This window comes from Larus michahellis, chromosome 1, assembly GCF_964199755.1.
Source record: "Larus michahellis chromosome 1, bLarMic1.1, whole genome shotgun sequence".
Lineage (NCBI taxonomy): Eukaryota > Metazoa > Chordata > Aves > Charadriiformes > Laridae > Larus > Larus michahellis.
The window spans coordinates 150,726,530-150,754,266 of record NC_133896.1 but is presented as its reverse complement, the minus strand read 5'-3'; the positions used below and the strand labels follow the sequence as shown (position 1 = coordinate 150,754,266).

General features: G+C 38.8%; 1 protein-coding gene across 3 annotated transcripts in view; it reads right to left on the bottom strand.

The window, feature by feature from the left end:
• The window catches only part of TMEM131 (transmembrane protein 131), a 106,593-nt gene that overhangs the window by 27,079 nt on the left and 51,777 nt on the right, over positions 1–27,737 (bottom strand). For all 3 annotated transcript variants that reach the window (XM_074608448.1, XM_074608458.1, XM_074608438.1), the window contains exons 7-22: positions 27,485–27,607; positions 26,685–26,765; positions 21,129–21,279; positions 20,947–21,003; positions 19,932–19,993; positions 14,573–14,681; positions 10,803–10,911; positions 9,827–9,980; positions 9,555–9,725; positions 9,124–9,234; positions 8,903–9,037; positions 8,333–8,437; positions 6,862–6,948; positions 2,378–2,530; positions 2,146–2,221; positions 1,925–2,042 (exon numbers count right to left, since the gene is read on the bottom strand). In XM_074608448.1, the coding sequence (XP_074464549.1) occupies positions 1,925–2,042; positions 2,146–2,221; positions 2,378–2,530; positions 6,862–6,948; positions 8,333–8,437; positions 8,903–9,037; positions 9,124–9,234; positions 9,555–9,725; positions 9,827–9,980; positions 10,803–10,911; positions 14,573–14,681; positions 19,932–19,993; positions 20,947–21,003; positions 21,129–21,279; positions 26,685–26,765; positions 27,485–27,607 (1,802 nt within the window). The remainder of the gene's footprint in view (positions 1–1,924; positions 2,043–2,145; positions 2,222–2,377; positions 2,531–6,861; positions 6,949–8,332; positions 8,438–8,902; positions 9,038–9,123; positions 9,235–9,554; positions 9,726–9,826; positions 9,981–10,802; positions 10,912–14,572; positions 14,682–19,931; positions 19,994–20,946; positions 21,004–21,128; positions 21,280–26,684; positions 26,766–27,484; positions 27,608–27,737) is intronic.

Genomic DNA, 27,737 nt, shown 5'->3' with positions numbered 1-27,737 from the left:
TTTACAGGAGTAAAATAGGAAAAGCCTGGAAAAAGCAGAGGGCTTAGAAGCGCCCTGAAAACAACATCAGTCTGAGAAATATCACAGTATATTATATTTATATGCAATTAAAAAACCCCATTGAGCTCTGCCTATACGTACTGCTATTAAAAACCACAACAGAAACAACCAAAACATGCTATAGGAGACCAACCCAAAGAGTCTAAAGATGTTCTCCATTAAGTATTGTTGTTAACATCCATCCGTTCCAAGTTCTGTTATGGCCTATTTATGGATAAACGTGAGCAGAAAAATGTGGCAGAACTTATGTACTGCGTCACACATCTTTTGGTATTCACATTTCTCTTAAAAATCACTGCTTTCTGGACAGTGAAACACAAACTTTATCTTTCATTAGGAAGTGCCTAGCTCTTACTATTGTAGAAACAAGTTTTGAGAATATAACCGAAATTCGGATTGGTAAGAAAACCAACCCAAAAATATATTTGATGATTTGCAAAGGTATAAACAGTAGAAAGGAGAAATATCCATCCTGCTACAGTCTGTTTCCAATATAACATCCAGACATCCACTATCCAGAAAACGTATTGTGCCTGCACACGTGTAATGCACATGTACTGTACTCTCGCTGCAACGGATACATGGATTGCGTGCCTATACTCCTGTCTAACAAACCTAAAGCAAATCTGGACTAGTCACACTTGGTGCCAGCTACTCTATTTCCATCAGTGAATGAAATTCTTTGCAACAGACTTGATTCCTGTTGTCCTACAAGCTCTCCACAATGAGCTGAAACAAGACTAACAGTATTGAGCTCTCCAGTCAGCAGAACAGACGAAAGGCTAGACTTCAGACCTAGAGAAGGATTTTGGAGGGACTCCAAATGCCCAAGTCAGAACCCCTTTGTATTAAGAAGGAGCAGTTTCTCTTTTGCTGAATGCTACCTTGGATAGGCTGGTTAATTTTAACTCTCTTTAAAAACATTACATATTCTAGACTGTATATTATATTAAATAATATTAAAGCATTGTATGTTCTAGCTAGAACTGCTACTTACTCAGAAGTAGTTTTTAACAGAATTTTCCTTTATTGTCCTCTTACTGTAAGTGATAGGACATTCTCGACAGTTACTGATGTGGCTATATGTTCTGTTTAGATCAAATTTGTTCAGGAGTTATTAATACATCAACATTATAATAAAAAAGAGATAAAGGAGGTATGCTTTTATTACTGTGTTTAGCTACATACAGTCATTTTGTTTCTCCACAAATACGCACATCTTTTTTGAAATGGTAGCCTGGATGCTATCACTACAAAAAACACGTGCACTTGCTGTTAATGCTAACTTACGTCTCTTCAAGATTAAAATCACTTTATATATGAGAAGGCAGATGTTTAAAAGGTATAACAGCCTACAGACTTCGACTTTTTCTAAATATTAAATAGCAATCATTAATCACCTTCTATTTAGCAAATCTCAAGGAAAAATACTAGAGAATTCCATAATTTGCTGAAATGCAATAGTCTCAGAATAGTAACAATAGAAAGTCTTATTAAATCTTGGGGGGTATTGAGGTTGATACTTTAAAACAGATTAAGCAGGGATACTGCACAAACAGTATAATCTGTTTTCGGAAATTTTTGCAGAGTACAGACCGTCTTAATGTTGCCATGTTTTCAAGAACCGTAGCAGACTCCAGAGAACAGTAACTTTCAGTGTTGTGTTTGACTTGAGGAAACTATTACCGTTTTTTAACTTTTAAAATGTTTTCTTTAAATGTTTTGCGGAGAAGGCCAAGTAACTCCTTGGCCCCCTCTACAAGAGCACTGCAATATTAAGAAACCTTGTATTTTGTAAGAGCACACAACACAGAATTATCTAGTGATTTAAAGCCTGAGAAAGTAATAGGGATAAAATACTTACCTATGGCTTGAGTTCTCTTTTATTTCTGTCCATTCTTTGAATAAGTTCTCATGCAAATCCCAGTCAGAATCCCATGCATCTTCTTGCATTGCTACGCTGTGCTGAGCTTTAGATTCCGCTTTAAGAAATAACGTGGTTTTTAAACTCTTCGAGTAAAATTGTTGCTTAAGGAGAAACTTTTTTTTTTATAGATTTTAATTATGAAGTTGAATGTTACTTACATTTAGATAGAAAAGGCAATCCTACATAACAATGATCTCCACATTGTAAACCAGGATCAAAATAAATATTTGCAATCTGCAAAACAGAGAAGAGCATATCAATTAAGAAAGAGCACAGTAAGTCTAATGACCAGAGAAAAAAGAAAGAACATTTATGATGACCACAGAAACTTAGCATATGCTATATATAATAGAGAACTTGTAAACATGTAGAAATGAGGCACAAACAAACCTTTGATTTTTTTCCTGGCTCTAAATCTTCTTTATTACTTCTTAGCCTCTTATAATAAAACCTTACATCTTCTGACAGCGAGCGTATGTGTTGTATTTTCACTTTCTGAGAAAAGGAGTTCATAACGTTCAGGCTCTGGTGAACTACTTTCCCCTAAAAAAAAAACAAAAGGATGAAACAAGTCTGCAGGATATGCATTTTCCCTAGCATATGTATTTATTTATGCAGGCTGGCAAAGACCACATCAGAGATGAAATGTTACATTGAGATTTTTAACTATGCTATCTTAAAAAAATGCTACTTGTAACACTTCAAGTTCCTGTGAAGTTGTATTCTTTCCTCCATCTGCTTTCAAACACAGTTCATTCCCCTTTCAAAATTAAGTACACCTTTATTTTGTTATCCCCGCCCTCTACTCTGCCCTGGTGAGGACACATCTGGAGTACTCTGTGTAGTTCTGGGCTCCCCAGTTCAAGAAAGACAAGGAACTACTGGAATGAGTCCAGCGGAGGGCTACAAAGATGATCAAGGGTCTGGAGCACCTCTCTCATGAGGAAAGGCTGAGAGACCTGGGTCTGTTTAGCCTGGAGAAGACAGAGAGGAGCTCATCAATGCTTATCAATATCTAAAGGGCAGGTGTCAAGAGGATGGGGCCAGGCTCTTCTCAGTGGTGCCCAGTGACAGAACAAGGGGCAACAGGCACAAGCTGGAACACAGGAAGTTCCATCTCAACATGAGGGAAAACTTCTTTACTTTGAGGGCGACAGAGCACTCGAACAGGCTGCCCAGAGACATATTCTGAAGATATTCAAAACCTGCCTGGACGTGTTCCTGTGCAACCTGCTGTAGGTGACCCTGCTCTGGCAGGGGGGTTGGACTAGATGATCTCCAGAGGTCCGTTCCAACCCCTACCATCCTGTGATTCTGTGATTAAGTGTCTTGAAGAGCTAGGACAACAGTTCTGCTTCATCAAATCATGTTGAAAAAGCACCAGAGGAGGAAAGGCAAGAGGAATCTTCAGCTTTCTAAAGGGGAAACTTCCCCTTTACAAAAGGGGAACAAGCTTCTTGGAAGAGATCTAGTACATAGTTGCTAGTAATTAGAAAGAACCTGAAAGGAACAGTGGAGTGAAGGTGCAGATTACAAACACTACAGGTGATAGCGGGCATTTAAAAACACAGGTACAACCCTCCTTCCCACCCCCAACGAAATTAAGACACCAGTTACTAAAATTGTAGCATCTAAAACGAAAAGAGTGCATGTTTTTCCCCCCCACACCTTTACACCCTGCTTCCTCTTCTGAGACAAACGTTATTTTACCTTTTAAGCACAGAACATGTAGTTTAATTGTTTGTCACGATCAGAATGATTACAATGCTCAAGCTCTCCCCCTGCCCTCACTTGTAAAACAGTGATTCTGTGGCCATATTTTTCACCTTATCTCAAAACCCAACCCTGAAAATTATAGAATAAACGATAAATAAAAACCAAAACAAACAAACAAGCAAGCACAACTCAGGACTGGTGACAAGATTTCAGATTTATATAAAACAAATAAATACAAGTAAATTTAAATACCCAAGAATATCTTCTAATGAACATAGCCAGAGCTTTTCATGTTCCCCTTAAATCAACACTTTCAGACTTTTTAAAATTTCTCTACAGTAAAGACTGAAGTTGAGAGATGCGCTTTTGCAGGCTCAAAATTTGACTGTGGCCTCAGGAAATAGTCACATGCTATAAGAGTAGCAACTGCAGAGGGAAAGAAACCACAAGAATAAATCTCTAAACAGCACAGTTGTGTTAAACTGAATAGGAGGTAAGTCTCAGCTTCATCCGTGGAATCCTCTGAGTAATAAACTGCCATCAATTGGGCAAGACAAAGGTTTGTTAAACTCGGTAGAACAGGTGGACAGTATTTTACTAAGACCCTTACACAGCATTTAGACATGAAACAAAGAGATAAGGGAAGAAGTCTCTACCTATCAGGAATCGGAAAAACAGAACAGTACTATTTAGCATACAGGTCCTCATCCCTTGATCAGAGAAGAGTTGAGAGGTGGCACTGTGAGCTAAAAATGTCACTATGAAGCAGAAATCAACACAGCTAAGAGCTGTTTAAATCAAGATGCTGATCTTTACAAGGCCTGTGTACACTGTTAGTGTATTGCTGACAAACTTGGCCAGAATACAAGAAATCAGACTTAGGTGCAAATGCACTAAAATTATAAATAGAGACAGACAGCACCAGGAACCGAGCAACTGCAGGAGAATTATATCGTAAGTATGAACTGAAAAGCAAGTGTTACTGAAATTGTAGCGTCTAGTAACTCCTGGATGTTCTAGCTGTCAAATTTCTCTACCAAACACTGAAACAAGAAGAACTGATGCTATTTTAAGGCTTATTTTCATAAGTAATGGAGGCATTACAGAACAAGTAGATGCAAGACTATAATGAATTCAGTGATCACAAGTTTAGTTTGAAATGAATACAAGAAAAAAGAAAAGTAAGTCTGCTGTCAATGTTCTCAAATATCAGAAGAGCTAAGTGATCAACTAACACAAGTAATAAGCGAAGCTGACTGCTCTGAAAAGCTTGGGGCTTGAACACAGAAAAGAGTCTGAAATCTTGTCAAAGGTGATAATTACATCTGAATCTATACTCACAAATAAAATGCAGGAGGCCAAAGGTCCCCTGAATGAATAATTATGTGAAAACATCACTAGAAAAGAGCATGAAGCCAATAAAAATCACAACAGTCTGAGGATGAGAAAGAATGATGACATCCTTAGAGGCTGAGAAACACAGGTGCCACAAGAAGTAGTACCTGCCAAAACAAAACAAAGGCAAAAAAAAAAAAAAAAAAAATGAAGCTGACCAAGGCCTTGGGTCTAAGATACAATGATAAGCTCTTTAGCCATTCCAGTTAGAACAAAATAAAGGGAGATTTTAAAAAAAAAAAATATCACTTTTTGTGGCCCAAAATAGAACAAAATATTTTCACATGGTATCAAGAGGGACAATGACCTTGCCAAGGAATTAGGATATATAAATTAGGATACAGAATACAGAAATTGCTTTATCTTTCATGAAAGAAAGGGAAACGGACCTTTAAGTTTTTTCAGTTTATCACAGGCTCACGAAGCAGTTCATAGATGGAGTTACAGATATGGTAGTCAGTGTAATAAATAGCCATATAATGGTGAGGCCATACAGTCAAATAGGAAACACAGACCCTAAAGACAAAAAAATAACAAGTGATCTTTGCAGTTGTAGGCATAACCGTTTGACCTCAAGAGTAGCAAAAGACTTCAGAACAATCTGTGAAGTAGGAGATCAGAAGGGAGATGGAATGGATAACGGGGCAAATGTAGCAATGATTTACTGAAGTCCTGCAGACTGACCTATCTTCCTCTGAAAAGACGTATTGCACTACTTTTTCAAAAAATTATCATTTCTCTACTAGACGTGAGGTGAAGTATCAGTGAGAAATTACTATTTAAGACTACACAAATTGTAAGATAAGCAGGAGATACTAAGGAGCTATTGGATGAAAAGGTGAGAACAGGCAGTACTCTATGACAGATTGAGACTATGCAGGACAGACAAGGAAACAAAAACTGTTTTCACCAACATGCATGGAGTTAGTTTCATCCTTTCAGAAAACTGCCACCTCTATCTCCTTTTGCAGCTTCCCCCCTCCCAGATTTCAATCTCTCTCCCTGTGATTTTCCATCATATTACATTCCCACTGATCAGAAAGTCAAAGTTCAGACTTCAATGAAATACTAATTGCAAAGTCAATATGCCTTGACTGCCCATGCTTCTATGGTTATGCTGAATGCCAAGTGAGAAGAAAGTATTATCTGCTTAATAGCTTGCTGCTTGAGTCTGTAGCCTTGAGCAAAGCAGCTGCTTTCCGCACTCACTGAATAAACACTACTGCCAGAGCAGGGATGAAAACAGCCATTACTTGCAGAGAGATATAGACCCACACAGCTTTCTTGCTTTACTGTTTGTGTACTCCACCATGTAGCCTCGAGAAGATCCACTTTCAGTGTGGAAACAATACAATAATGCTCCACAGAGATCAAGGATTTCTTCTACTGAAACGTCAGTTCGTTAGCTGACTTCGTTGTCTGTGGCATTATACTTCAGGAATTTGAAAAATGCATTTCAGCAATTTCACCTCTCTCTTACTCTTGGTGCTAATGGACATGAATGGTAATAACCAAGTGACCACAGACACATTATAATGAAGCTGCAAAGAATCAGGTTTGGGATCATGTCAGTATTCCAAGATTCCATTCAAGTGGGAAGTAGAGATGATGCTTGGAACATACAGGGGAAAAAGCTGAATCATTAACAGTTTGGTAGCACAACCTCTCCAGCAATTTGACATGCAACAATTCAACGTTTCTCTTGAAAAGCACAGATAAATAAAAAAAACAGCAAATTTAATGCTATGACACAACTCTCTTACCGGAAAAGAAGGTGGAAGAAAAACATGTTTCGGGGAGCAAGTCAACGAGCCTACAGCAATCACTGCCTTCACTGGTATAGTTAAAATCTGGAGGGGGGGGGGAAAAAAAAAAAAAAAAAAACAAACCACAAAAAAAACCAAGAGAAGTTCAGAAAAAAAATACTCAAACTTCATCCTTCAAATGTCTCTTCCACTTTTAAATTACATAGAATAACAAAACCCTGAAATTCTACAATTAATGTAGTGTAGGTTTATATACACATTTAAAACATGGAGACATGAATTAAGATTTCAACTCATTATCACATTCAGAACAGTCACTCCATATTGTCAGGAAGCACACCTTTGCTCAATCAAACTTAGCACTACTCTACACGGAACACAAAAGCACAGTTAAAATACAATCTCTCCTACGGAGCATTATGTAGGTCTCACTTGAATGGGGCTTACTTTGTTGGAAAACAGGAGGATAACATCTTTAAAGTAAATGAGTATGAAGGAAAAGGATATACTGAACTTCTTAAAAACCGTGAGAGGTCATGGTAAGACCTCAAGACAGATGTAGACTTAGAAAAAAGAGCGTGGAAGGGATGGCAATGAGATCCTTTCTGTGTAGTATTAAAGCTACCAACACAAGTAGAATAACTTGTAAGAACAAGCAAAAAAATAAAATGCTTCAGATTCTCTAACTGAAGGGTCACATACATGTATGGATATATTAAAAAAAGCTTAAAATCTCAGTTACTTGGCAGAAATGAGGAATTTCCCATTTTCTGTAGCTTCATTAGAACCACACAACAAGCTATATAGTTTCCTGACTTCATAAGCACAGTGTGTCACTTTTTTTTTTTTTACATATATCACCCAAAGATATTAAATACAGATTCCATTATGTATCAGAATCTCTCTCTTCAAAATAATTTATTAACAGGAAAGGCATATCAAGTTGAGAATTAACTGGTTGTTCTTCTCTCCCTTACTAATCTTGGTGTAAGAACTCTGTTCATGAACTGGCAACAAACTGGAATTTCTCCAAAATGACTTTCATATTGGGTTTTGACAAAAAACCTCTGAAATTATAGCTCAATTTCAGTTAACTGATAAGGTACCAAAAAGCACATTGTCAGCATGTGTTATGACAAAAGATCCATGCATTGATGCTTTGAGGATGCATCATGTCATTGAAGAACCAATACCTCAAAGCATTAGGTCAGATTTGAATAGGTATTTCTGAAAGCCAGAGAAAATCATAATGAAAGTCATTCTTCTTTCCTTCAGAGAAGACACAGCATAAGTTGCATTACTGTCATTTGATGCAGGGTTAACTTGCAGAAATAACCTCCAGAGGTTCTTTCCAACCTCAACTTCTTCTCAATATTGCAATCTGTCCACTAATACAATTCTTAAAACGTCACAACTTTAAAATAGAACATATCATTTGGGCAACACCATGAATATACAATAAATATACCTCATAATCTGTCGTGATTTGTACAGCTCCATCATGAATTCCTTCAAGTTCTTTCGCTGTTAGTTTTACTCTAAACACAGCATAATATCCTGATGCTAGTATCACCTGTAAATGGTAGAAAAAGTGTCATCCATTGTATTCCGCTAAATGGAAAGAAATTTCAGTAAAAAAAAAACCATACCCAACATCCTATTATTTCTTTAAACTGTTTAAAATCCATATGAAACAACTGTCAGTGGTAAAAAGAAAAATTCAAATGCAGAAGTTACTAACACAAAAATTATAAATTCCACTCTTCCCAGATAAATAATAAGTACCATCTAAGAGCACAGAGGTTACTGTTTCTGAAGTTTTCCCTTTCAAAATCTAACCAATCTGAACACAATACTGCTTCTCAAAATAAATTTTAAAAATTCTACATGCTTTATCATACTCAAAGTCATCCAAAATTAAGAATTCTCATCCCTCCTCCCCCCTGCTAAAATGAAACTACAAGAAGCTGCACAGATTTGTCTCTTTTTTCCACCTCCTAAATCTAGCTTTAAGCAATGGATTCAAAGGATTACTTACTGAAGACTGATCGGACGCACTGGCATTTTGTAGTTCGTGGTGGTTTGCAATTATTGTTGTTCTGTTTCCCTTTTCAGTTGTTAGAAGTTCTATGGCCAAACCATCCCCTATAATATGCCAACTTTTTATAGCCAGCTTAAAAAGAACAAAAGGTACTGTTTTCAGTAACAACACTGACATAAAATTTTTAAAAGGCAAACTAAAAATAAATCCACCCTTACCTCTATTGGATTGCTGTTGATGACTGCAAATAAAATGCTGGTAGCTTCTGTTGCACTCAATATGCCAAAATCTATAAATCGTTCCTCAGTTTTTGGAGGCAGTACAAAGTACTAGAAAGATTGATAAAGGTATTTTAGCATAAGTTAAATATAAAATGTGCTCAAACTCTAAGCTCATTAACAAATGCATTAATAAGTTTAATACAGCAGTACTGTGACAATCTCAAAATTCTATACATCTTCTATGTAAATCTAAAGGGAACAAAAAAATAAATTTTCATCAGTAGCCGAAGCTGTTTAAGGAACAAACCGGTAAAATCATTTTGAAGTTAAAAAAGTCCTCCCATACAAGTAGAATAAAGAATTAAAAACAGTCCTATGAAATATGCCTGTAATTAGACTAAAGTAGCTAAAAAAAGGAAAATACTTACATCTAAAAATCCTGTGTATGCTCGGACAGGGAGGTGAAATTTAGAAGCATTTGTGATAAGTAAAATATTATTATCTATATGAACAGATGACGTGGAAGGCATAAAATGAAGTGTAAAAATATATCTGGATTCATTAGGCGGAATTAAGACTGGCTTACTGAAGTTCTGGACCTAGATCAGTGAACAATGAAGATCAATGTTACAATTTAATAAAGTGCAGCGCATTTAAACATTTACTATTAGGTAAAAACGTTCACTGAAGTGGGGCTTACTTTAAACATTGGTTTTGCTTCTTCTGGTAACACAACATCATGTATAAGGACTGCAAAACTGAATGTGTTTGTTAGGTAGATCAGTCTTTCCACGGAATCAGCAGCACTGTCACGGATGTGGAAGAGTGTGGCCGCATGATCAAACCCTAAATATCTATTAAAAGAAAACAGCATGAGAAAAATAAAGACTTTCCTCAAACATAGTGTTTTTTTTACAGACAAGACTAGAATTCATTCAATCCCACAGCAAAAAAGGTACACACCCTCACTGCACGCTGAAACTTTATTATTAGCACTACAGGGACATTGATAACTCAGTAATTCAAATGAGGAAATAAAATATGTGAATCAGCATACTAGGAGGACTAAAAGGAAGCGTTGAAGTATTAAGATAGTTTGCAAATCAGGCATATTCCTTATCAACGAAACCATGAGTCTGCAGCACAAAAGTTCCGATAGGTAAGGTTTAGTTTGGTTGCCTTTAAAATAGTCTGTCAGTTCTGCTGATAAAGTAGCATCTCATTTCAACAATAATTTTAAATTCAACTGGGCCATACTTTGTAAATAAATAAAAAATAAGGAAGCACTGACAGTTGTTCCAAAATTTTTGCTTAAAAACAAAAATATTTTCTCCACCCATACTTCATAAAGTGATAGAACAGCAAATGCAAAACCGGAAAAATTTCCAACACTGCATTTAAAAAACGTCTTCAACTGCTCTGAAAAACAACTCGCCAAGGTCACTTTGAACCCACGCCTTGAAACCAGCTTATGCATTACTACAACTACCTCATTTACTAGCATAAAACCAGAAAAATTCAAACAAGTAACTGTAGTTCTAAATGAGCTCCAGATTCAGAAAACTTGGGTATCACCTCTTTATATCCCCTCTCCCCCTAAAAAGGCTAAATTCCTTGCTACATCAGCTCATTTACAGCATTTAGTTTTTGAGCTTGTTCAATTACTGTACGCTTACCCATCCAACACTTCTGCTTGATATGGTATTTCAAGTTTGGAGTAGCTCTTCTCTTTTGCTTTAACAGTTATTTTCCCAGAAGACTGTGATGCTTTTTTTGCTTTTGATGCTGTACACACAAGAATATAAGTTTGTTAAAGCAGACAAAAAGAAATAAGAAAAAAATCCATTAGGTTAGACTAGCATGAGTGGAAGAATAAAAGCACGGAGCTAGGCCAGAGAAGAATATCACTTAAGAGAAAAACATATCTTAAGGAAATTTCAATAAGCAACTGACATGGAATAAGTCTAGGAAGTAAGAGATATGAGTTCTGAATTCCCCCCTCTTAACACCGGTTAGTCGACCTGAGTGAGTTAGTAAGCTTATCTATGGTAGGGAAGCCTGCTTGTTCCTGTCAAATAAATAACTTGGACGTGTCCAGAGGATAATGCAGATCCTAGTGAATTCCCCACTTCAGACTATGGAATACACTTATTCCCCCACTAACAGAACAAAAACTTGAGATGGCTGGGCTCCTCACTTCAAACTACCAGTTGAGCAGGACTTTGGGCCAGGAACACAGCACCTTTTTAATAATGAAGAAATCAAAGACATGCTAAACTTTAGCGAAACTGAATCAGAATCCATGTAAGAACCCAAACTACACAAGCACCAAGAATGACACTCGCAGGCATGCTCCAAGATCAGAGAACAAGCAACATTGTCAGAAAAGTCAAGGGATTACGATACTAGTTCGGAGAAACTACCAGTCCCCCAAAGCCCCTGCATGTATTAGGACAGCTGAAACAGCAAATATTTAGGGATGGCTGCTTCACTGAAAAGAATTCACCAAGTCAGTCCTCATATTCTCTCCAGCTTCAAAATCTGAACATGTTACCACCTCAGGTTGACAGAATTCAGCTATTTCAGAATTTATTTATAGCTAAAATATACTTCACTCATCTTACAAAACATAAGCTGTTAAATATCTAAAGTATTAATAAAAAAATAACAATAATAAAAATCAACCCTCTCCTCTCCATGCATACGACTTCTAAAATAATGTCTACCTGAAATGAAGAACATTGCATTTATAAACTTCCATTTTCAAGCAATCCAGGCAGAAAGACTTACAGCATCAACTAGTATCTTAAAGCAGTAACATCTGAGTAGGTCAACAGCGTTCTGACAGTTGATTAACATATCTATAAAAATGGAGGTGGCTTTCTACATAATGTCAGCATAGTATCTACAGTCACACTGTGTAGGAAGAAAATGACCCAACGCTTCTTTCATAAAGGCAGAAATGAAAGTCAGCATCAGCAGACATAACATATCTTTGCAGGAAAGGTATCAGTAAAACATTTTTCCACCTTCACCTCCCTTTTTATTTGATATGAATTCAAGATAGCAAAATAAAATAAGTAAACTTTCACAGTAAGGTTTTCAAGAGCATGACAGAGCCTTATTTCCATGGGCATTCCAACATAAAGCATAAATTTTTTAGAAATAAGATTTCATAGAATCATAGGGTTGGAAGGGACCTCTGGAGATCATCTAGTCCAACCCCCCTGCCAGAGCAGGGTCACCTACAGCAGGTTACACAGGAACACGTCCAGGCGGGTTTTGAATGTCTCCAGAGACGGAGACTCCACCACCTCTCTGGGCAGCCTATTCCAGTGCTCTGCCACCCTCAAAGAAGTTCCTCCTCATGTTTAGGTGGAACTTCCTATGCTCAAGTTTCTGCCCCTTACCTCTTGTCCTGTCCCCGGGCACCACTGAAAAGAGCCTGACCCCATCCTCCTGACACCCACCCTTTAAGTATTTATAAGTGTTGATAAGCTCCCTCCTCAGCCATCTTTTTTCCAGACTGAAGAGACCCAAATCCCTCAGCCTTTCTTCATAACAGAGGTGTTCGAGTCCCCTCATCATCTTGGTAGCTCTCTGCTGCACCCTCTCCAGCAATTCCCTGTCCCTCTTGAACCGGGGAGCCCAGAACTGGACACAGTACTTCAGGTGCGGCCTCACCAGGGCAGAGTAGAGGGGGAGGATGACCTCCCTCGACCTGCTGGCCACACTCTTCTTGATGCACCCCAGGATGCCACTGGCCTTTTTGGCCACAAGGGCACATTGCTGGCTCATGGTCATCCTGTTGTCCACCAGGACTCCCAGGTCTCTTTCCACCAAGCTGCTCTCCAGCAGGTCAGCACCCAACCTGTACTGGTGCATGGGGTTATTCCTCCCCAGGTGCAGCACCCTACACTTGCCCTTGTTGAACTTCATAAGGTTCCTCTTTGCCCAACTCTCCAGCCTGTCCAGGTCTCTCTGTACGGCAGCACAGCCTCCTGGTGTGTCAGCCACTCCCCCCGGCTTTGTGTCCTCAGCAAACTCGCTGAGGGTGCACTCTATCCCCCCCCAATATATCGATGAATATATTGAAGAGGACTGGACGCAGTACTGACCCCTGGGGAACACCACTCGTCACTGACCTCCAACTAGATTCTGTGCCCCTAATCACTACCCTCTGAGCTCTGTCTTTCAACCAGTTTTCTATACACCTTACTGTCCATTCATGAAGCCCACTCTTCCTAAGCTTCCCTATGAGGATTCTGTGGGAGACGATGTCGAACACCTTGCTTAAGTCAAGGCAGACCACATCTACTGCCCTCCCCTCATCTATCCATCCAGTCATGCCATCATAGAAGGCTATCAGATTAGTCAGACATGATTTCCCCTTGGTGAATCCATGTTGAGTACTTCTGATAGCTTTCTTTTCCTCCACACACCTTGAGATGAAGCCCAGAATGAGCTTTTCCATCATCTTTCCAGGGATGGAGGTGAGGCTGACCGGCCTGTAGTTCCCTGGGTCTTCCTTCTTGCCTTTTTTGAAGACTGGAGTGACACTGGCTTTCCTCCAGTCCTCAGGCACCTCACCTGTTCTCCAGGACCTTTCAAAGATGATGGAGAGCGGCCCAGCGATGACTTCCGCCAGCTCCCTCAGCACTCTCGGGTGCATCCCATCAGGGCCCATGGACTTGTGAATATCTAATTGATCTAATTGCTCCCTCACTCAATCCTCCTCAACCCAAGGGAAGTCGTCTTCTTTCCCCGTTAATTCCCCCAATGCCTGGGCCTCCTGAGGGCTGGGCCGAGCAGTAAAGACCAAAGCAAAGAAGGCATTCAGTAACTCCGCCTTCTCTGCATCCTCCGTCACCATAGCTCCTGTTTCATTCAGCAGTGGGCCCACAACTTCTCTGGTCTTCCTTTTGCTTCCAATATACTTGTAGAAGCCCTTCCTGTTGAGCTTGACATCCCTAGCCAGGTTTAAACATCCCTAGCCAGGTTTAAGATTTTGGATTCTTTTTTAAAGTTTGGAAGGATCAAAGGGCAATCCAAGGCACTTACTGTCCTTTAATATAGATTACTGTGAGGAACATGTCCTGGTTTGTTAGGATTTCTCAAAAACAATGCCTATTTAGACTAATCATACATTTTAAATAATCTGTGCCTTAACATAAGAATACTGCTTATGTTCAATAGAAGAATTACGAACTCCCTCTCTTCTCACCAGTATTTACCAGTCTAAGTTACTTGCTGACTATGATCAGAGACAATCCCTTCAGAAATAACTGAAGTTGGAAGAACTGTAATCCTTTTCCAGGTAGGAAAATTCCATTTCCTTCTCAAAATTACAAATAACATTTGTTAAGAGAGTGAAAATAATTCATGAAGTTTCAGCAAGTTTTAAGAAGCACTTGACAAGTTCTAAGAAGACAGGAGTAGTACTTACCATCAAAGCTAATACTTGCAACTTTGGTATATTTACTTTCAGAGGCTTTTAACGTAACTGGCTTGAAATGTACTGTTATAGCTTCGTTCTGTGGTGTAGGTCTAACACTCTGCAAACAATCAAAATATGAAGCACTTGTAAATTTATCATTGTTAACACTGTGCAGCCTTCACGTATCCTTCAAAGTGATACAACTGCAAGTAGTTTTGGCTGAGTTCTTACAGGTCTGTCTTTCCTACAATGAAGCAGCATTATAAGAGATTTTTTTTCAGGTCCTGCAAATTACTCGGGCAGTATGCAGGAAAGCAGGCAACAGAGAGTTCTTGAGAATGTTGGATGAAGTGACAGTATGGCCAGAAACATGTTAATAGAACAGAAAATAAGCTTTATTTAAATTAAGATTCATTTTTCATTGTTAACGCTGCAGGGTTTCAATAGCTAGACTATTTGTTTCTGGTGCACCCATTAACAAGCTGTTAACTGACTTGTGTAATTACTGGTGGTGATACAGACATCTACTTGTCTGATCCCATGCTAAGTCTGCAGAGCTGCCACAGAAAAAAAAAAATGTAACTACAAAGAACAGTTTTGTAAGTCTGAGATGACACTCATTCTATACCAACATTTAACAAGATCACCTTTTGTATCTGAGGATTATTGTTTTAAACTAAATGGAAAAGGTATATTGGGCATTACTGGAATAGCAATTGTGTGCCAGTTAGTAGCCAGAACTGATTTGTAGATATATTCATTGCTATGCAGCAGGACTATGGATTCCATGTCAACAACTGAAGACCCTATAAAGATTGCTAGCAAACTCTTTATCTAGATTCCATGGAAAGAAACTGTGCATAGAGCATTTAAATGCTCTTATTCTTGTTTTGCTTAAAATTAGGATGGCTGCCATGATTCCTCCTCCCCAGCTGCCGCCTCCTGCTGTAAGAAGAGCTCAGCTGCTCATGTAGCAGCTGTTAAGCTACTGCAAATTACAGGATGCTGTATTAAGGAAACTGAAATGAGTGCTGGTTTACCTTATGCTGGGCTGCAGAGGTTTAGCACCTGCTTCACAAGCAGCTGAGCCTTTCTTGGTCAGAGAGGAGCAAGGCAGACAGCTAGTGGTACAAACCAATTACAGCTCTTCTAAGCTAAGCTGTCCTTGATTGTAAATGAAAGCCATAAAACCGCGCATATGTAACTAAGATCTGCAGACCACATGATCCTTCGAGGAAACAAGCAGCACTGCTCCTGCAGCTAATGAATAATCTCTGTTAACTCAACTAGATGTTTTGTATTTTGGATTTATAGTACTGACCTTTGTCAACCATCTGCATACACATGTTGCAGATATTTGCTATTTCTCTTCAGGAGCAAATTCATAATTATCATTATTTTCTTCTAATGAAATCCATACTACAAAACTGAGATCTTGAGGTGTTTTTTTTTTTTTTTAAAAAATCTCTTAAAGCAGACGGAACCAAAGCGTCAATCAAGTTGACAACTTTTGCATGGCAGAAAGGATAACCATTTCTAGTAGCTCTTTTCATGCAAAACACTGTTTTTTAATTATTAAGTTTGAAATTATGCTGATTTCACTTAGTAAATCTAATAAGAAATATTGAAAAGGACAGCCTGTTGCCAGAAAAATGGCAGGTTTCAGAGGTGCATCTCTTAAACCGCAAGTGTAACAAACCTAGAAGTATTTACTAAAAATAGCTACAGCTAATGAATTTAGTTAAGGAAGAAATTTAGTACTGTTTTGTTGAAAAATTCTTTAACTACATCATGCACAATTCTCATTTATTGCTTGCTTACATGGTCCAAAAGGAAATACAGAATTAAGACAACTAAAGGAAAAAGAAACATCCTTAAAAGTCCTTTAATTTTTCTCAATTTTTAACCTAATTCAAATAAAGCCCAAGCAAAACTTGTTCCTGAGATGTGCCTTAAGAATCATCAAATACAGCCATGCCATGCGAATACATGCAAAACAAGTTCTATCAATAATCTAATAACACCAGTTTTCTCAGATAATCTCCTAACAGTAACATCTGAGGGGAAGATGAATTTAAAATAGACATGCTTCAGTAACACATGGCTCTCCCATGGAGTGCCCCAGTCAAGATTCCTGACCCTGCCGTATGAAGATACATTCAATATTTAGCATAAGATTAGAAGCATAAGAGCAGAAAATGAGAATCTTAAATGCTCTAGAGAACACACAGAGAGGAGACAGCTTTGTGCTATTGCAACAGTTACCGGGAAAGACTTTGAAAGCTTAAGGACTACACCTATTCTAATAAACTAAAGAGGAGAAGAGTATGGGTTGAAACACCAGCACACGTTCATCCATACTGTTTACCTGGCAGCAGGCTCCCAAATACAGTTTTGTCTTGTGCACCTAGCATATCCATCTCAAGACTGAGCAGGCTGTAGACTTTTGCTTACAGGTAGTGAAGACACAGCTACCCTGCTGCAAGAGGAAACAGCCCTGTGGCTACACGCAGCCGACTAAGGCTGGTTCCATTAGTGTCAGGACCATCTCTGTACAGTTTTAGTCGCTTTTACAGACAAAATTATTTTGTCAGTAATAACTTGTCCTTCATCTTAAACAGGGACACACCTAACTAACGAAAGTTCACTTTCACCATAAAGCATCATCCAGAACAGTCATGGAATGAACTACCACCAGATTTTAATCCTTTAAGGTAACTTTCCCTTAGTAACTTTGAGATGCGTGCACTCAAATGTGCAAACTGAACACATAATGTAGAAGTAAATTACTTCTCACAGGTTGAAAAGAAAAAAAAATCTGAAGTATGTGAATTGTGAAATAAGTAAGTAAATACTTTTTTATACAAACATTTTTACTTTAAAACTGATAGAACTCAGCTTCAATATACAGCTGTCCTGAAGTTACTAGTTCTTTATGCATCAAACATGATCAGGAGATCAAATTTTAATGTGTGCCTTTGTTTTTAGCAATCAAATGGGCTTAAATTAAACTGCCTTAAGGAAACACAAAATTTTTCTTCTAGAGAAGGGATAAAAGAAAATGTTCAACAATCTACATTTACTAGATTTTGGACAGCATGGCTTAATTGTTGCAGCATGACAACAGTTCATCCAGTCATGAAATAAACATGAGTCTCACTAATAATGGAGAAAAATCCTACAAAATGTAATTAAGGAAGTTTTTATAAGAGTTTTAGAACTTACTAAAGAAAGTCAAGTGACTCGCTTTTATTTTCCTCAACCAATTTGTTGGACCACAGCATGACTAAGTACTTAAAGGCAACACAACTACAATTCTGGCAACAGTATTGGCAGTCTCTCACACACAGATGACCTGAAGATATTTAGTTCCTCCAGCACCCGGCTTAAATATATGCTAAATATAGCCTTGGCCTTTTCTTCTGACATTAAGATGAAATTTGTCACAGAGCTCTGTCTCACTGCTTTTAAACCCTAGCTCTAAAGGGTCAGAAATCCATTGCTCAAGCTTTCCTAGAAGCAAGCTATTCACTAGGTTCCTTCCAAAAATTCTTTACTCTTGCTTACCACTTTAAAATTCTTTGATTGGCACAGCAGCAGAAATTCACACAGCGCTTCAAATGCTAGAAAGGTTACAAACTTCACAACAAAGCTGAGCCTTAATGAGAAGAACAATTGACTTGATGTGCCATATGTGACACACTGAAAAATACATCATATCTGGACCTATGTGGTAACTTTAGCATTGCAAAAGTGAGTCCTAAAAGCTTTAAGACACCAAATTTACCGCTTTGATACACCACAAAAGAATAATTAATCTGGAAAAGTTCTGTCATGACGTGTATAATAGTTATCAAATCATAGCCTTCCATTAGACCGCAGTCTATGGTCTATAGTCCACAGTCCAAAGAGTATAGCTTAAAAAAAAAAGGTTGTGGTTTGGTTTTTTTTATGGAGGAATAGGAATTAGGTACTACATTATCAGACATGAGAAGTGATACTGATGGTTTGAATATATGGTTATTTGCATGGTACTCAGGAAGCCTATTATATATACACTTTTAAAAAAAAAAAACAAAAACAACCACCAAACACCACAAAAAACTGTCCCTATGCCAAAACCCTGGTAAATTTAATAAATTTACCAACCCTCTGATTGTAAAATATCATATACAGGTCTTCTTTCAAATAAAAATCCTCCCTGGAAACTGGCTCATAGCTTACAAGTCCACGAGAGACCTTATAGGATCATCTGACCTCATTAATGCAATCAGCATTAGGACTTCGATGAATTAAACTCTGTTAGCACTACATTGTGAGTTTCTCTCGACTTTAAAATTATCAGTGAACAACTTCGCAAGCATCGTAATGGACTATTATCACAGTGGAAAGTTATCCTCCTTACTAAAAATGTGTCCTGTTTCTAGTTTAAATTCATCTAGCCTCAGTTTCCAGTATCTTATTTTAAGGTTTTGTGAGATCTCTCCTACTAAAATACTATTCCCTACAGTTACACCTATAAGCTTTAAAAACAGAGAAATGCTCTCCAAGAGCTCAGTAAGAAACCTTTGCCAATCCTTCAGTCATTCTTCTGGCTCCTCTGGTTTCAACACTTCAACTCTTTTTGAAGTGCTCTGGGACAAGATATAGCTAGCTATACAACTAAATCTGGAAAACAAGGAAGACAGGAAGGGGAGAAGGAAGAAGTGAGAAAAATAGTGGGCAATGAGAAAAATTACACAGGAAAAGGTATGAATGAACAAAGGCGGACTACCAGCTTAGAGCCAAAATTCTGTAATAAAAATAGAAAGCAGAAAATCCAAAACCTAGAATTCTGAAGCTGGCTGCACTTTATGTACAGCTGCAGTGATCTCACTGGAAAGGGCTCTAGAGTGTTTGCAGGCTTTTTTCTTATTTCAAGCTATAAAGAAGATAACCTCAAGAAAACAAGGGTCATTTTACAGACTGCTCTTGAAAGCTACTCTTTGCTCATCTTAAAAGATTATGTCAGGCAATCACTTCATACACTCTCATGGAGTGTGTGATGAGGCCAAAGAATCCCACAGACTCTGTGTTAACGTCTTGTTCCCTGAACGGGAGTTACTGTTCTCAAGTATAAAAGCTTCCAGAGCCTCAGATATTGTAGGCACAGCCTATAAATGCTGAAACAGCTGTTCAAAGAAAGCTATGAAGCAAATGAATTTTACCATGCATACAGATTATTTTTCTTACCATTAAGTTATGTTTTCAGTCACACATCACCTAGCTTCTAATTCTGAACACTACATGGTGAACCTATGAATGATCAATTTTTATGAGAAAGAAAATCAAAGTAGAAAGTTTCAAATTGAAAGGAAATAAAACTTACTGTAATTGGCACATCTTTTGTTCCTGAATTTAATAAATGCAGATTTAAAATTTTTGGCAGATCTGTTAAAGAACAAAAAACACACCTGGCTATTAGGCTATTTTAACATAAGAACCTTATACAAAGTCATCTGCACTAGCTGGTTTCTCATATAAATCCACTGTTGTTCAGAGTTAAAAAGTGAGACTAACATGACAGTATAGCCAGTGAAAACAGCTACTCCCAAGAAACTGCCATACTTAAAAACTGCACTTTCCTGTATTAGTAGGTATTACATGCTTCAGCTAACCACTTGTATTTCTAACACATTAAGAAATGAACAGGCTAAAAATACTACAATGAATGATTTTGCCAGATGCACCAATATTCAGCAGAAACTAATCTTATTTAAAAATCTTTACATGTTAAGTAAGTTGCAAGGAAAAGTACTTTAGAAGCTACCTTTTTCAGTTCAAAGAAGATACATGCTGTTATTCTTCAGTAATGAGTCCCTTTCACAGTTTCAAAAGATACCTTCAGTTTTACTACTTTCTGCTATATTTTTTCTTATTTTACAAAACAATATTAATTTAAAACGTAAAATGTTACGCTCAAATTTTGAAGTGGCACTTCAAAAAAAGATCTTATAAGTAACAAATTTTATTAAGTTTGCACACTTCCACTATTCTCTGTGCCTGAAAATTATTAAAACTCATGCAGATGTAAAGCAACCTTTCAAAACAAGTTAACGAATTAAGTAAACTGACAATGCTTTTCAGACTAACCCACGCGCAAGTGTATGAGACTAATAATTATTACTGGATATGCAAACTACTGTTTGCTTGTACATATCTCAAGTATACTTGCAGGTGAATACATTTGTGCACTGTCGTAACACATTGTTATCCTGCTTTTGAAACTCTGGCTTTTGAAAAGCATCATTCCACAAGCAACCCTGAATAGTACAAAGGTAACTGGGCTTTTCCCTCCCCACCATACTACTTATAAATGCTTTGAGACCTGAAGTATAGTTTACCTTGCGTTCGTAGTGTACCAAAATCTAGCATTTCTGTTGATGAATAGATTCCTGGCGCTTTAAAGAAAACAAGAAAGAAAAAAAGAAAAAAAGAAGAGTTATCATTTTCTTATTATACTAAAAGTTAACTAAGCTGAATAACTTAAAAAAAACAACAACAAACCAATCACTTTTCTACAAACCTGTTGTAACTTCTACTTCAACGGGGAGAATGATAAATTCTGTGTTGTCTGAGGCATTTGTTTTTATTCTAATGAAGGCTGTATGATTATCTGCTTCTCTTGAAGAAAAGCTGGCTCTCATCACTCCTTTTGTTTCATAGGGAGGTATTTCCTGATAAACAATCAAAGCACATCTATGAGAATGCAGTAATTATAAAAAAGGCTGCCACACCAAAAAATTACAATAGAAGCATTGAGTATAATTGTATTAAGAGAAAAAAGCTGCAATGGCAGTAAGAGATAGGCCACGTGTTATAAAATTACCATTAAATTTAGTAAGGATAGTTGTAATCATCTAATATGACACTGATTAATAGATATATGCAACAGGACTTTCGCATCCCATCTGATTAAGTTTTATGTATTAAAATTGTGGTAAAAAGACAGTAAACTAAATTGACAGACTCTACCAATAAACAAAATCTATTAATAAAAATGTTATTGAGTGCAGTAACATGAAATATTGCTTTTGCATATTCTAATTGCTTTTTCTCCAAAGCAGACACAAGGCTTACAGTTTCAGTGCTAAACGCGAGTTGAAATAGTGCAGAACTGCAAGTAGCCAGAAGCTTGTGGAGCTTCAGGTTTATTAGTCACCAAGCAATTTACAGCAAAAAGTCAAAGTGTGTTTTAGCTTCCGTACCAAGCCTATTCCATCAGTTCCAATCTGCATTCAGGGTTTAAAAGACAACTCTTTCTGTATTTGCTGGACACAGCTGCACCACACGACTAACTTCAGAACCATAGTCGAAATACTAACATTGCATGTTCTTCCCCATCATACTATACAAAAGGGCTGGGGAACTGGATTTTCCTCTCGCTTTTTTTTTTTTTTTTTGGATAGAAGATGGAAACCTTGATTTGAAATTTGGAGCTTCTTCCACTTTAAATGCAAATAAATATGGCAGAAAGCAGGAATTTTTGATGAGTAGTCCTTGGATCAATTGATGTTGTCAGTTGACAGCTTCTCTCGTTCGTGCTTTTGATGAAGGGAACTGGACAGGACGCAATCCATATAGGTGTGGATTGTCTTATACACCTACTCTGTGCTTTCTGTAGTAGAAACCAACCATTTTGGAGGTCAAGCCATATTTTCCATGGCATAATCATAGAATGGTTAGAGTTGGAAGGGAACTTAAAGATAATCTATTTCCAACCCCCCTGCTGTGGCCAGGGACACATTCCACTGGACCAGGTTGCTCAAAGCCCCATCCAGCCTGGCCTTGAACATCTCCAGGGATGGGGCATCCACAGCTTCCCTGGGCAACCTGTTCCAGTGCCTCACCACTCTCACAGTTAAGCATTTCTTCCTGATACCTAATCTAAATCTACCCTCTTTCAGTTTAAAACCATTACCCCTCGTCTTGTCACTACATGCCCTTGTAAAAAGTCCCTCTCCACCCTTTCTGTAGGCCGCCTTTAAGTACTGGAAGGCTGCTACAAGGTCTCCCCAGAGCCTTCTCTTCTCCAGGCTGAACAACATCAACTCTCTCAGCTTGTCCTCATAGCAGAGGTGCTGCAGCATAGCAGTTGTGCTCCAGCCCTCTGATCATCTTCGTGGCCCTCTGTTGGACTCACTCCATCAGGTCCATGTCCTTCTTTTGCTGGGGGTTCCAGAGCTGGACGCAGTGCGCCAGGTGGGGTCTCACCAGAGCAGAGTGGAGGGGCAGAATCACCTCCCTCGACCTGCTGGCCATGCTTCTTTTGATGCGGCCCAGGCTGCGGTTGGCTTTCTGGGTTGTGAGCGCACATTGCCGGCTCATGTTGAGCTTCTCATCAACCAGCACCCCCAAGTCCTTCTCCTCAGGGCTGCTCTCAAGCCATTCTCCGCCCAACCTGTATTTGTGCTTGGGATTGCTCCAACCCACATGCGGGATCTTGCACTTAGTCTTGTTTGCACAGGTCCACTTTTCAAGCCTGTCCAGGTCCCTCTGGATGGCATCACTTTCCTCCAGTGTGTCAACTGCTCCACACAGCTTGGTGTCATTGGCAAACTTGCTGAGGGTGCACTCAATTCCACTAGCTATGTCACCAACAAAGATGTTACACAGCACTGGTCCCAGTACTGACCCCTGAGTAATTCCACTTGTCACTGGTTTCCACTTGGACATTGAGCTGTTGACCACAACTCTTTGAGTGTGGCTATCCAGCCAATTCCTTATCTACCAAGTGGACCATCCATCAAATCCACATCTCTCCAATTTTAGATACAAGGATGTCGTGCAGGACAGTGTAAAATGCCTTGCACAAGTCCAGGCAGATGATGTCAGTTGTTCTTCCTTTATCCACCAATATTGTAACTCTGTTGTAGAAGGCCACCAAATCTGTCAGGCACTATTTGCCCTTAGTGACAGGCATTATTTGCCCTTAGTGAAGCCATGTTGCCTGTCACCGATCACCTCCTTATTTTCCATGTGCCTTAGCGTAGTTTCCAGGAGGATCTGCTCCATGATCTTGCTGGGCACAGAGGTGAGACTGACTGGCCTATAGTTCCCTGGGTCTTCCTTTCCTCTTTCCCCTCTTCCAGTCAGCGGGAACTTCACCAGACTGCCACGACTTCTCAAATACGATGGATAGTGTCTTGGCAACCTCATCTGCCAGTTCCCTCAGGACCCATGGATGAATCTCAAGTCCCATGGATTTGTGCACCTTCGGGTTCCTCAAATGGCCCTACAATAACTGGAGTTGTATTCTGTGGAAACTGTTGAATATCAAAGTAACTGGTTTCAACTGCCACTACTTGGTGAGTCCCTAAACTAAGAAGCTTTCAGGTTCTTTTTTCACACTTATTCACAGACCTAACATAACGCAGCTGTTCATTAACGTTTCAAAGGATTTGATTTGACTCTTCCATATGTGTAACTAGGGATCAGTGACAAATCATAATGAATTAATTTTTTTAAATGAATACATGTATTGAAATGCACCTTCATTTAAAAAAAGCATTGTATTTAAAAAAAAAAAATCCATTTTAATGTTTACATCTAACCCTCAGCATCTGCTTACTCTTTCCACTGCTTTTTTTTAAAATGCTTGTGATCTGTATTCATACTCACTTGTTTGCAACTTTTGTATCTAAAACTAAGATACTGCCATCGTCATGGACCTTCTCCACAAATGCCAGGAATTAAATTTTGCAATTGTACTTCTTAGCTCACTTGGAAATATCCTGGCTTTACTCATTACAACAGATGTAACCGTCAGTGACTGTAATGATACATTTGAGTTCAAGAGACAAGTTTTGGAGCCCGATGACTTTAAAGTCTCTCCCAGACAAAAAACAATCACCAAAAAAAGGAATAATTCTAATTAAAGAGGAAAATAGGTTTTGTATTTAGTTGGTCATTACTAACAGTGTGATATACAGCATGGAGCCAATACTTTACCTTCAGCATGCTTCTAAAATTTATTTCACTTAAAAGATATCAGTATGTGTTACTTCAAAATTACATTAAGTGACAAACGTAACAAAATGGCTTTAATGGGCCAGACCATGAGTCCATCCAACCCACTACCCTGTCTCCAGCAGCAGATGTGAAGAGAAAAGATTAACTGCAGGGCATGAATGTATTTTCTAGAAGAGTTTCCAGCCACTCTCAACTCATGATGTAGGGATTTATTGCAGCTAGACACGCTGATGTTTTATTTAGTACTCCTTAATAGATTCTCTTCCCTAAGTTCATTCAGCTGCTTTTTGAACCCATGTATGCATTCATCATGATTTGCAGGAAGGACCTTCTCAGTTTAAAAACAAAACAAAACAAACAAACTTCTGTATATTTTTCCTGTTGGTTAGATCCAACTCATAGGCCATCAGAAGTACTATATTGTCATGGATGCTTAGGTACGTGTAATTCATTCTACTGGTAATCACAGAATCTTCAGAGTTGGAAGGGACCTCTAGAGATCAGCTAGTCCAACTCCCCTGCTAAAGCAGGATTGCCTAGAGCACATCCCTCAGGACTGCATCCAGGCGAGTCTTGAAAATCTCCAGAGAAGGGGACCCCACAACCTCCCTGGGCAGCCTGTTCCAGTGCTCTGTCACCCTCACCATAAAGAAGTTTTTCCGTGTGTTTGAACGGAACTTCCTATGTTCCAACTTGTGCCCATTGCCCCTCATCCTGTCACTGGGAACCATTGAAAAAAGTCTGGCACCATCCTCCTTCAACCCACCCTTTAGATACTTGTATGCCATAATAAGGTCTCCCCTCAGCCTTCTCTTCTCCAGGCTAAAGAGTCCCAGCTCTCTCAGCCTTTCCTCATAAGGGAGATTGCTCCAGTCCCTCAGTCATCTTAGTTGCCCTTTGCTGGACTCACTCCAGCAGTTCCCTGTCCCCCTTGAACAGGGGAGCCCAAAACTGGATGCAGTACTCCAGTTGTGGCCTCACCAGTGCAGAGTAGAGGGGGAGAATGACCTCCTTCGACCTACTGGCCACACTCTTCCCTGTGCAGCCCAGGATTCCATTGGCCTTTTTGGCAACAAGGGCACATTGTTGGCTCATGGATAATTTGCTGTCTACCAGGACCCCCAGATCCTTCTCCTCAGAACTACTTCCCAGCAGGTCCACCCCTAACCTATACTGGTGCTTAGCATTCTTCCTCCCCAGGTGCAGGACCTTGCACTTGCTTTTGTTGAACCTCATTAGGTTCTTCTCTCCCCAAATCTCCAGCCTGTCCAGGTCACGCTGGATGGCAGCATGGCCCTCTGGAGTGTCAGCCACCCCTCCCAGTTTGATATCATCAGCGAACTTGCTGAGGATACACTCTGTCCCATCATCCAGGTCATTAATGAATATACTGAACAAAACTGGACCGAGTATTGACCCCTGGGGGATGCCACTGGTTACAGGCCTCCAACTAGACTCTGTGCCACTGGTCACAACCCTCTGAGTTCTGTCACACAGACAGCTCTCAATCCACCTCACTGTCACCTCATCTAGCCCATACTTCCTCAGCTTCCTAATGAGGATGTTATAGGAGACAGTGTCAAAAGCCTTGCTAAAGTCAAGGTAGATGACATCTACGGCTCTCCCCTCATCCAGCCAACCAGTTGTAACATCATAGAAAGCTATCAGATTGGTCAAGCACGATTTACCCTTGGTAAATCCATGTTGACCATTTCCAATAACTTCCTGTTCCTCAATGTGTTTGGAGATGACATCCAGAATGAGTCGCTCCATTACCTTCCCAGGGACAGAGGTGAGACTAACCGGTCTGTAGTTCCCTGGGTCCTCCTTCTTGCCTTTTCTGAAGATTGGACTTATTGAACTTATTCCTCTCATTTCAAAAAAGTACATCTCAATACAGATGGCTTCTTTTAATTAAACCTTTCCTTCAAGAATTCCTATTACCATACAATTAACAGACCCTGTTATTGTTTCAATTTTTATGTGGTATTTTAAACAATCAGATGACAAGAAACAAAACTGGCAAAAAAACCCCCCAAAACCTAAAATCGTGCCAAAATAAAACCTCCTCAAACAAATATAATGAATGCTGAAAGACATGACTACTCACCCATAGCTTCCTTGTACCTCCTTGCTGACCTGTTGGAAGCTCTAAATGGAGATCACCTCCACTGGAATACATTTCTACGACCTGAGGTGGATAACAGGAAAATGTTAATGCTCAGCTTTAAAAGGATCCTGTTTCAGTTATCAGGTATTATACAGTGCAATGGCAATGGTTAGCAACTATGTGACCACTGGACTATCTCATAAATTCACAATTAATGACAATATAGCCATTTGCTAGTGCTACACTTTGTGCTTTCTGTAGCATTGCACAGTTTGTAGATCACTCCCTCAACAGAATCAGATCATGTTTATCAATGGACTGTTCATTCACTTGTTTGGTTAAGTACAGACATCAGATCCCGCCTTAACATAAGAATGCTTGCCAACATTACATTCCAGGGTACACCGTAAAGACACCTTATGCGTGCAAAACAAGCAGAAGAAAGCTGAGGCATGCCTGGATTAAAAGCACAAGACCTATTTTACTTTGTTTGCTTCAGTTTTTTTCTTCATTACCAGTGAAGTCTAATTCTTTATTTTGCAGTAATTACGACCATTTTAAAAACAGAAATTTCACAGTAAACCCTCAATTCTGCAAATTAAGAGATCTCTGAGCATAATCTACAATTTCTCATACAACTGATTTGCATTGAAAGATAAAAACATTTATATATTATGGAATACTTTGCCTCAAATAGCTTTAAAGTTCAAACAGAATTTTAAGAAGTACCAAAATAAACAACACTTCTGTTTAATATCATAAACATAAATGAGCATTTAATGTTTTTCTCTTAGACTTACCTGCAAAGGTTCACTGTGAGGGTTATGTATATTTATTATTGGAGAAAAACTGCTATTTACAGGAACTCGTGCCCCAATAAATGGGCGCAGTCGATAGGGGTTCGGTACTCCAATGCCAAACACCTAGTTCAGAAAAAGAAAAACAAGCTTAAGTAGCTGTATGTAATGCTTGCAGAGCCTAACATACATGCACCAGTCTTAGCAATCCACCAAGAACTCTTTTTCAATTAATTTTATGGTATACTTCTAACCA